The sequence below is a fragment of the Peromyscus leucopus genome, chromosome 4, assembly GCF_004664715.2.
Source record: "Peromyscus leucopus breed LL Stock chromosome 4, UCI_PerLeu_2.1, whole genome shotgun sequence".
NCBI classification, from domain to species: domain Eukaryota; kingdom Metazoa; phylum Chordata; class Mammalia; order Rodentia; family Cricetidae; genus Peromyscus; species Peromyscus leucopus.
Genome location: NC_051066.1, coordinates 62,617,283 through 62,629,440, shown reverse-complemented (window position 1 = coordinate 62,629,440; position 12,158 = coordinate 62,617,283). Strand labels below are relative to the sequence as shown.

Here is a 12,158-nt window from a genome sequence, read left to right as displayed (position 1 = left end):
AGCAGAGCTAGAAAATTCTGTCTAGATAAATGAATTATAACAGAGTCAAAACAAACAAAAACAAAGCAAACAAACAAATGAAAGTCAGGAAATGGTACCCAGAGAAGAAAAAGACATGTATAGAGAAGGGCATTAGGGAGTACATTACAAACATTATCTAAATTTCTGCTAATTAGAGTATTTTTTGCTTAGTATGTAATTAGTGAAGGACAACAGTAGACAGTTCTTACACGTGCAGAAGAAATAATTAGAATGACAATCAGAATTCAGACAAAGAATAAAGTGTTTATGATCCGTTCTATATTTTAAAATATGTTTTTTTATGGCTATTATTGTGATTTAAATAGTCATTTAAAAATAAAGACCAAAAGGACTGAGAGATGGACTAGGGGTTAAGAGCTCTTGCTTTTCTGCAGAGGATTTGTGTTTGGTTCCCAGAATCTCTGTAAGGCAGATGAACATGACCTATAAAACCTTATCTCTAAGAGACTTGATGCCTCTGGCCTCTGAAGGTTCCTGTACTCACATCCACATATCCACATACCTATACAGAACAAAACTAAATTAAATTTAAAAAACATGGACTGACTAATACAAATAGAGAGCAAATTATTCTTATTCATTGTGGAAAATAAGTATATTCTACTCTAGGAGACAATACAAATGTGTTGTTAAAATTAACTTGAGAAGATGACTCGGGGTAGATTGTTAGACAACATATTATTTCATTCCTCTGACAGTGATATGAGCAGGAGAGAGAGGAGAAGACACAGGAACTTAGGGACAAACTAGTTTGGCAAGCACAATGGGGAACAAATATGAAGAATGTTTCAATAAAGTAGAAATATGAAGAGCTCCATATGTGTGCCATGACATGTGCAAACCTGTAGTCTCACACATATATAAATAAACATATGAACACATACAAAAATACACACACATGCACACATTTTTATATTTCAAAAATTTATCAGAGCTTTTAGTATTCATAATTTCTTAAGTTTAATGTATTTTTGAAAAACTTGGGTAACATAAATATAAATTCTCATTGCATATAAATTTGTTTAAATACAAAATTATGATAACTTATTAAATATTTTTTACTCATTTCATGTTACTTTTATTATAAAACAGAGATTTGCTTCACCATATAATTTATTTATTTATTTATTTATTTATTTATTTATTTATTTATTTATTTATTTATTTATTGGTTTTTCGAGACAGGGTTTCTCTGTGTAGATTTGTGCCTTTCCTGGAACTCGCTTTGGAGACCAGGCTAGCCTTAAACTCACAGAGATCCACCTGCCTCTGCCTCCCGAGTGCTGGGATTAAAGGTGTGTGCCACCACTGCCTGGCCTTTCACTATATAATTTATTTTAAATCGAAATTTCATTGTCGTGTTATAAACTTCAACTTCAGATGATGCAAGTTTGGGCCTTTTTTTTTTTTTTAATTCTCTATTGCATAGGGTCACCCAGTACCTGACCTTTTGCACTGATCTATTTTGCTCTGCAACCTAGTGTCCAGGTTCAACATCCTTGTTTTCACATATTGTACTTTTTAAAAGATAAGTGATATTTCTTTGTTTGTGTTTACATTTAATTTATCCAGTCATATATCGATAGATAATACACTTTACATATTTCAGACTTTCACAAATGTTCTACAATGAATATAACATATTAACATCTTATGACATCAATATAATTTCTTTTGGACAAAAGAGTTTGGATTGCTGGCATACACAATTACTAAATGCACAAAGTCACAGATGAAGATACCTTGTTTCTGACAATTAGTGACTAACTTCCTGGCATTTCATTAGGATTTCAAATGCTTTAGGGATAATCTGCAAATTGTGTGGCATTTCCTTAGGGGGAGTCACAAAAGGTGAAAAAAAAAAATCTTTAAATTGCGCTCAACAGTGCCCTGTTAAAGAATACATGGATGACTCAAGAGAAGTTTCATTACAAGTCACAATGACAGACAGTTTATATGTCCAGAATCTAAAGCAATCCTGAGTTCACACTGGCTTCGCCATCATATGTAAGTGACTGTTTCTGATGAAGGTTTTGTGGTTTCTGTTTCCCCATGATATCTGAGGAACAACTGGACTTCTCTTCTTTTCTTTTATGCCTCCCCTTTCAGATTATATTTGAACGTATTGTAATAGGATGAGACAGTGAGCAACACGTTAACATGTAATTTGTGTTGTCTTAGAAAATATTTAAGCTTGCATAGACGTACATATGTGTGCTTATAAATTTAAATTATTTTATTTATCATGAAAGGAAAAAAATGATAGAAAGAGATGATGCAAAAATGTCATATGTTTTATGTATACATACACAACATACATATACATATGAAACCACTGTGCTTGTACACACACACACACACACACACACACACACACGTACGTGTATATGTGGCAAAATTTAAAGCTGTAAATTTCAGTCTTCCATTTTATATTTCTCCAAATATTAAGCTACTGACTTTTCTTCTTTAGTGATTTTTTCAAAATAATTTTAAAAGTTTAGTGTTTTTATGGGGTTCCTAATTATGCTACCGAATGAATCTTTGTTTCTTATGGTTTATCTTGTGCTTCTTATCTTTCTGTTTGTTTGTTTTGTCCAGTTATGATCTCTATTTTTATCTTATGATATTATATTTTATTTTATTATTTTCCCTTAGGAACCTGTTTGTTTTCTAATGAGAGACAGAAATGGAGTAGATCTAGATGATAGGTGAGGTAGGGAGGAACTGGAAGAAGTAGAAGGGAAATGGTAATCTGGACATATGTGTGAGTAAAAATCTATTTTCAAAAAAAGGAAAAGATAAAAATAGAAATAATTTTCAGCTTGTTTTTTTTTTTTTTTTGTCTTTGAAATGTTGCACCAATTCATCCAAGGGAATTTCAACAGTCTCTATTGATAGTGATCTGTATTTTCCCCCAGCTTCCTCTGATTCCTCCATACTCCTCAAGGTTCATATCTATAACATGTGTCTGTTATCTACAGAGAAGGATAGTTCATATATAGTTAAAATGCCTTCAGAGGAAAAGTTAATATTTTTAAGTAATTTTATATTAATGTAACTTGCATTATATAATACCCAAATATTTGAGGAAAGGTAAGTGTTTTTTTGTTTTTTTTGTTTTTTTTTTCTAAGAAACCACCCAATTCTGCTCATCCAGTATGGAGCATGGGTTGGTGTTTGCTGTGGACTTAAGCTGCATGCATGTAATGGTCTGGCTTTACCTGTTTCTCACATTTGCTTTGTTGTAACCCTGAAAAGGATGTAGCATCCCTCTGCAAAAACATGTATGCATACGTTTGTCAAAGAAAGTTTCTTCAGGTTACTATTAATTAGAAAAGATATGAAACCAAGAACCATTATATGCTTGATGGTTGAGAAATATGCTAAAGGGTCACAGGTATCTGAATCACTTCATCTTCTTCCTTGTTTCTCTACAACTCAACAAGGAAATGTTGTCATTTTAGAATTGAATAAGGGTTCTGTCAATCCTTTGGACAAAGAAAGGCCAGTGTGTACACCTAGTTAAGGTACAGCATAGACTCTAAGTACATACCCTCATTTGTCACTTTACATAATAAAGACACTTTCCATCATAATGTCTTACATATTTTTATTGATACACATTTTTCTCTTTTATTGAAAGATATTTTTCTCACACAATATATTCTGATTATGGTTCCCCTCCCTCTGTTACTTCTAGTTCTGGATGGTGATATCTTCTCTTGTCTTTGTTAGGTATGTGTTCCATTCCTTGGTTTCTGTTCTTAGAAATTCCAATTCCCTCTCTGATTCTTAGAAGAGTGCTGTGGCTGTGAGTTGTCTGGTAGAGAATTCTTCTGAGATCCTGCCAGGTGTGGCCACTGGGGATTCCTGTTGGAATGTGTTTCTTGGTATTGGAGCTGACACTTAGGGATGGAGATGGGAAAGAAGTGGGAAGGGCTGGGGGTTCTACAGGAGAAAGGAAACAGGATGTGCCACCAGGATCTACTTAGTCCCCTTGGGACAGAGAGAGAAGAGAGGCCACAGCAGGTGGTAGACACAGAGTGGGAATACTGGGAGATTACATTTGGAGAAGAATAGGGAAAGTGGACATCATCTACCTGTTTCCATATGACAGGTTCACAGAGAACACCTGTGGGAACTGGCAGCTGAGATAAAAGGATAAGGTGGTAAGAAGGCTCTAAAGGAAGATATGCATGACCCAGTGGAGAGTAGAATGGGCACAGGAAAGGGAAAGGCCACAGTATGTGGTCTGGCACAAAGCTAGCGGTGAAACTCGGAGATTTGATTTTATTATGAGTGCTAAAATGTTCAGATCTACACCTGTCAGTGTAAGGAAATTTAAGGACCATATTAGGAAGTAGGATGCCTGGGCCATCATGACTGTGTAGTTACCTCCACAAGCACTCCAGCAAGAACCCACCACATGCCTAAGGCAGTGGCTTTCTCATATTCTACCCCTATCACAAAACTGTCCCTTAAGATGCATTGCCTTTGGGCCACCTGGGCTTTGCTAACCTGTACTTCAGCTATCTGACCACAAAAGTGGCTCCAGAGCTAGGAGCCACCTGCGCACTCCCAGGTACAGAGTGAGAAACACTCATGGTGTTCATGGTGGATGATTACATCCTGTGGTCAGCCAGTGCTTCATGCACCTTCTAATGCTTAGGACTTCCTCCTCCGCTTTTCTTGTCCTGCTCTAGACCTTCTCCACTTCTCCCTCTGATTCCTCATTCTCGTCTCTTACCCTGGGCTAGTAAGAAAAGGAGTTAACCTGTCAATCTCCCCTCCTCAGACACTTTGACACATTATCTCCCTCTGAACCTTCTCTCAGTTCTCTCTCTCTCTCTCTCTCTCTCTCTCTCTCTCTCTCTCTCTCTCTCTCTCTCTCTCTCTCTCTCTCTCACACACACACACACACACACACACACACACAATCACAGCATCATATGGATATTTTGTGCATACATCCATCAATTGTAGTGTTCGAGCTTCTGTTCCTGCCTCCAAAGTCAAGCCCTGTGTATGAGGTTGGGTTCATCCTTTGAATGTAATTTCTTTATGCTTCAGCTGCCTACTCTGTAAACTGTGGGTGAAAGTAATAGATACCTTATGGGATGCTGTGATTAAGTGATTTATATTCTAAACTACTATATATAGAAATTGTAATTAATGCTGTAGCCAATACTTTAAAAGGGTTCCTGGAGATAAGCCATCACAGTCCCTTTAGAGTTGGCAGGGCTCCTTCTCTGCTCACAGCCAGTAAACATCAGAGCTCATATCTTTCTGTTTATTTTGAGTGGAAGATGTGGGAGATACTCTTTAGCTATGAATGCCTCACTTATAGGATATATCCTTAGTCTTCCCCAGAGAGACTAAGTAATAGAAACATGGTGGCAGTCATTAGTCCTGGTGCTATGAAGGCTTTTCTTTTGCTTGGAGTCCCAGATGGCTCAACTCATACATCTCCTAGAAATTGTTCTGCTTAGAGCATAAGAGTTTTGGCAAGAGCCTAGACCTGGTTGAGTCTCTCTGGGTCCCTCTGAGTCTTCTTGGTCCTGTCAGTCTCCACCTTCTCTTCTTCCTGATGACTCTGTCACACTGCAAGCTGGGCTTTCTCCAGAAAAACAGGGCTGGGCTTAAAGCTGTAATTCTTGAAGCTGGCCAAACGGAGAGCAGAGCATGCTTGACCCCGGCCTTGTGAAAATGGAACCGTACCCATGACTCTGAGAATGAGCAGAAGCTGGAGCTTCTCTCAGAAGCTATTTTTGAATCTTTGTAGACTCAGCCTTTACCCAATGTCACAGCATCAGATTCCCATCATCACTTGCCTTCTCCCTACTCTTTGATTATGTGCATGAAGTGTTTCTCCAGAGGAAGCTAAGCAGGCCCACAGTTTATCTTAGGGTAACTTGTCATCTGTAAAAATCTGAGAATGACCCAAAAGAGTTCACAAGCACTTTTGTCTAAGTCAGACACTTGTCTTTAATACACACCTGGACACTGTTAAATACATACCTGGACACTGATGAATTTCCAATGAATTTGTTTAAGAAAAAAATGAAACAGATTTCTGTCACATATCTTCTCAGATAACCTGTAAGCCCTCTTTCTACCCGCTCTTGTCTTTTAAAAATATGTAATGGCTGAAAGTACCTAAGTGGTCTAGTGCACTGCTTCTCGATCTATGGGTTGAAACCCCTTTAGGGGGTCAAATGATCCCTTCAAAGGGGTCTGCATATAGGATATTAACATAATGACTTATAACAGTTGCAAAATTATAGTTATGAAGCTATGACAAAAATAATTTCATAGTGGGCATCATGAGGAACTGTATTAAAGGGCCTTAGCATTAAGAAGATTGCAAGCCACTGGTCTAGTATGAGACTTATTTTCTGCATGAAGTGGCTATGGTGTTCTAGGAAATGTTATAGAAAGTGGCTGATACATAGTAAGTTCTACCTAGAAGCCATTTGAAGCAGTAGGCACTCCTGAGCAGTTATAACATTCATATAATGTTATGGATGTTGAACATAAAGTAAGTCGACTTGTAGGTGTCACTGTGGATGATGGTCATAAATATAAAGTAGAGAAAGGAATAAAGTCCTAGAGATTGATACCATTATGCTAAATATTAAGATGTTCGCTTGAAACAGCGTTACAGATATTAAGAATATATGCTGTACCATGTAGGAAGCTGGGGAGCTGTGTCAGGTGACAAGCCATGATGGTTGCTGGTTGCTCTAATAAGAGAAGAATGTGGATTTCTGTGGGCCTCTTTAGCACATTTGTTTCTTCTTTTCTCATGTGTCTTCATTTACCATGTCTCTATTCCTTTTCTCCTCTCTGTTCTTGATCCAGCTGGATTCCTCTCTCTTCCTCACCTCGCCTTCATTCTCCCTCATGTCAGGTTGTTCATGTAGATCTCAGCATTTTCATCATTGGCATCCCGTGTTTTTGGGTCTTTTTTCAGGTAGCTCATGGTGATGTGAGTAGCAGTCAGTCATCCTTGTTCACAACTAGTATCTCTATGATGAGTACATATTTGTCTTTCTGAGTCTGGGTCCACAAAGATACCCCCACAAAAGACTGCTGGCAATGGCCGAGAGACAGCTGAGATGACCTACTCTGCTAATGGGATGGCCAAACACCCTAATAGTTGTGCCAGAAACCCCATCCAAGGACTGAGGAATCTGGATGCAGAGATCCACAGCTAGGCCCCAGGTGGAGTGCTGGGAGTCTAATTAACGAGAAAGAGGAGGGTTTATATGAGCAAGAATTGATGAAACCAAGGTTGGATAAAGCACAGGGACAAATAGCCAAACGAATGGAAACACATGAACTATGAACCAAAGGCTGAGGGGCCCCCAACTGGATCAGGCCCTCTGAATAGGTGAGACAGTTGATTGGCTTGATCTGCTTGGGAGGCATCTAGGCAGTGGACCAAGTCCTGGGCTCATTGCATGTGTTGGCTGTTTGAAACCTGGGGCTTATGCAGGGACGCTTGGCTCAATCTGGGAGGAGGTGACTGTACCTGCCTGGACTGAGTCTATCAGGTCGATCTCAGTCCTCAGGGGAGGCCTTGCTCGGGAGGAGGTGGGAATGGGAGGGTGGGCTGGGGAGGAAGGAAGGGAGAAGGGAAACAGGAACTGTGCTGTTATTTAGAACTGAGTAGTATTGTAAAAAAAAAAAATAAGAAAAAAAAGAAGAATGTGAATGTCCTTGAGACTTTGGAGCTTTTAGTTTCTTGGAAGTATTCTGCTCTACAGCCTGTGTCCTAGACATACCAGTATGTTTTTTTTTTTTTTTTTTTTTTTTTTTTTTTTTTATATATATTATATATATATATATATTTTATATTTATATATATTTATATTTTTTTTTATATATATATATATATTTTATATATATAATTCTTTCCATGTTTTTGTAACTGTAGACTGCTTTTTTTTTTTTAATAAAAAGTAAATCATTTCTCATGTACATTACTGATCCACCAGAAATTAATTGTAGAACTTTTGGAGCCTTATGAATATTCTTGTGTAGCTATTTTATAGGTAAAATTAGCCACAGAATGGAGCTAAATGAGGCCAAGTGTTGGCTTGATAGAAATGATGGGCTGGGAATAGGCAAAGGTTTCGAAAGGAATAAGCAACTGAGCTGTAGCATTTCAGAGTCTCGGTGTATTCTTTGAATCATGAATTTTAAGGTGCTGGGAACATGGTGCAGCTGATAAAGAGCCTGCCGTGCAAGCATGAGGACAAGAGTTCAATCCCAGGGCCCATAAAAGCTAAGTGCAGTGTCTCATATTACCAGCTTTTTTAAATTTATTTATTTATTTATTTATATTTATATTTTATTTTATGTTACAATACTATTCAGTTCTAAATAACAGCACATATTCCTTGTTCTCCCCTTCTGCCCCCCCCCCCCCAGCACCCCCCTCCCCCTCCCCAGGCAAGCTCCCCAGATGAGATAGACTTGTAGACTCATCCAGCAGTCCATCCCCCTCCAGATGATCAACGTCCTGCATAAGTCCAGTTTCAACAACTAACTCATGCATGAGCTCAGACTGTACATGCTAGATGCTCCATAATCCAGCTTCGAAGAGACAAAGGTAGGTAGGTCCACGGGGCTCAAGGCCAGCCACTTTATCCAATCAGGGAGTCCAGGTTCAGTGAGAACATAGTCTCAAAAAATAAGGTGTAAGTGACTAAGAAAGGTTGACACCAACTTTTCCCTTCCAAGCACTCATCTTCCAAGCCCACACACCTGCAATGTATCCACATACATATGTTCACAGACATACACATACACACACACATGCACACACAGGGAACTTCAATACACAGTAATTTATTTTGAGTTACTGTAGTATAATGTTTAGGATGCTAAACTGGAAAATTGCAGTCATCTCTTCATTTGCATATGAATAGATTTAATAACTGATCCCATGATCCACATTAGGGCACTCACTCACCTAAAAAGGTTGTCACAACCTGTTGACTTGTTATCAGCATTCTTTTGTATGCGTGTGTGTGTGTGTGTGTGTGTGTGTGTGTGTGTGTGTGTGTACCTTTCCTTCACCTATTCTCTATCCATTAGGAAACAGTAGAATTAGATTCTCACCTATTATAATCAAAACATGTATAGACATTGAAAGATTTGCTTCTGAGAGTAAAGTCACATTAGTTGCATAAAAATTTTGTATTTTTCACTATTTCTAAATATTTTCATCTACAAAGGTATGCTTAATTTCAAATATTTAAAATTTGAAAGTTTGGCACTGTTTTGAAAACATTATCTTGCATAACTTGAAAGGTGATACTACTGGAATGTAATGATTTTGTTATTGTGTCTTTGTCCAGGATAGATTTTCTAATAAAAGTTGATGGAAAAACAAAACTTCACAGTGGTGACTGAATTCATCTTGATGGGTATCAGTGAGCGCCCTGAACTACAGGCCCCATTGTTTGGACTGTTCTTGGTCATCTACATGAGTTCAATGGTGGGAAACTTGGGCATGATCATTCTCACTACAGTGGACTCCAGGCTACAAACACCCATGTACTTTTTTATCAGACACCTGGCTATCACAGATCTGGGTTATTCTACAGCTGTGGGACCCAAGATGTTGATAAATTTTCTTGTAGATCTAAACATAATTTCCTATAATCTTTGTGCTACACAGCTAGCTTTCTTTCTTGTGTTTATAATTAGTGAACTTTTTATTCTGTCAGCAATGTCCTATGACCGCTATGTGGCCATATGTAAGCCTCTGCTCTACACTGTCATCATGTCACAAAGGGTATGTAACGTACTGGTGGCAATCCCTTACTGCTATTGCACATTTGTTTCACTTCTAGTTACCATAAAGATTTTCACTTTGTCTTTTTGTGGCTACAATGTCATCAGCCATTTCTACTGTGACAGTCTCCCCTTGATATCTTTGATTTGCTCAAACACTCATGAAATTGAAATGATTATTCTGGTCTTGGCAGCTTTTAATTTGATTTCCTCTCTCCTAGTTGTTCTTGTGTCCTACCTGCTCATCCTCATAGCCATTCTCAGGATGAACTCTGCTGAGAGCAGACGCAAGGCCTTCTCCACCTGTGGGTCCCACCTGACAGTGGTGACTGTCTTCTATGGAACTTTGATATTCATGTATGTGCAGCCCCAATCCAGTCACTCCTTTGACACTGACAAAGTGGCTTCCATCTTTTACACCCTGATCATCCCCATGTTGAATCCCTTGATCTACAGCTTGAGGAACAAGGATGTAAAATATGCCCTACAGAGGACATTGAGAAAGATATATAGCATATTTTCTTAAATACTACATACTTGAGGAGTTCTACCAACTACAATTGGACAAACATCTGCTGTCTTTTGTCAGAATGTTTACCATGCACAAAAGAACCTATTATATATTTAAAATTTGCCTTCCTTTGTACTAACACATATCATAATGTTATAAATACATCAGTAAAATATTTGTCTTTTTAAAAATTATTTATATATATGTACATATTTCAGCATGAGTGAAGAACAAGAGGACAACTTGCAAGATTTATTTCTCTACTTCTACCATGTGGACCCTCAGGGTAGAACTCCACAACAAGGCCTTCAAACTGCTGAGCCATGTCCTTGGATCCCCTTCACAAGAGGGATGAACTGTAGCATAATAATAGAGAAATGTATCTCGTGTAATAGCTCTATACATTATAACATGAAGAACATTGTGTGTGTATGCTATATGCATGTGAAAAACAGTTGTGGGTGCATATGAGAAATTGATTTGCTCTTTGTGACATTGCTTTAGCAAGGGATTTCTATCATCTATGTGTATTTATTTATATATTTCTTCTTTCCAGTCAGTATAATACTTCTGTTTATACTTCTTATGTTCCTGTGTAGATTGTTTTAAAATCACATTCAGGTATGTTGTCAGCAGACTCATGGTCACACGATAACTAGAAAACTACAGTATATACATAGGCTCAAATGTCCCTACACTATCTGGAAGTCTTAAGGTTTTTGTTTTGTTTAGTTTTGGTTTGATTCTTTTTTTGTTTGTTTGTTTTGTGTTTGGAAGCATAATTGCTTTCATATACAGCTCAAGAGATTCTACTAACACAACACAACTGACTTTTGGTGACATATAGCATCAATTTAGTATCTAACTTTTTCTAATGCAGTGTACTTGTGCATATTAGTGAATAAACTCATAATATGCTTCTTGAGTTCTGCCATAGAAACTTCCAAAATTATGCTATTTTTTCTTATGTACTGACTTGTTTTTATGTCCTTAGTGCCAATTTTTTTTTCTAGTGGGTAATCACTACCTTTGCTATCAAAGGGAAAATAACACCTCATTTTTGTGATGGTCTATTTGTTACACTCACTAGCAGAATATAGTTACTCTGTGTTGAATGTGTAGAGTGGGAACACATTTTGTCTACTTTCCTAATGTTTTCTCTGTATACCAATGCACAGAGGACTTTTTCTGAGTATATCATTTAGTAACAATACATGAGAAAACATAGGCAATACTATCAGTTGCTCCATGCATTTCTTCTAGTGATCTTGCAGTGTTAGATGCATTGATGGTCATGCTTTCTGTGTTTTTGGAACATTTGATATTCGGCAACCTATCTAAGCTCTGTCCTGTCTTCCAGGGTTCATCATTATTTAACATCCTTGCTCTTTAATTTACACTATAAAGAGAATAGTGTTTATTATTAATATCATGCAATAAAATCATCAGAATATCAAATCAAGTACTAATACATATACTTTATTATATTACTAAAGTAAAACATATATTGTCTTGTGCAAAAATATTACTAAATCATCATGTAATTATTCTATTTATTATCAATTATTTTTATTTAGAATTGCATAACACATTTTCATGTAAAAAAGGAAATATTTTAATTTCATAGAAAAAATATATATGGTGTGTGTGTGTGTGTTCACAAGTGCATTTCTGTGTGTGATATATGTGTGGTGCATGTATTCCACAGTACGGGTATGCTTATAAGCACACCCATGCAGAGGCCAGAGCAGACTCTGGTTTTCTTCCTCTCTAAATTCACACTTACTGCCTGGGGGCG

At 37.4% G+C, this 12,158-nt stretch overlaps 1 protein-coding gene across 1 annotated transcript; it reads left to right on the top strand.

Moving 5' to 3' along the window:
* The first annotated feature begins 9,433 nt into the window (after positions 1 to 9,433).
* LOC114685055 (olfactory receptor 8K3-like) lies at positions 9,434 to 10,375 on the top strand. The gene has a single exon (XM_028859653.1). The coding sequence runs from the start codon at positions 9,434 to 9,436 to the stop codon at positions 10,373 to 10,375; it is 942 nt and encodes a 313-aa protein (XP_028715486.1).
* Positions 10,376 to 12,158: the final 1,783 nt, after the last annotated feature.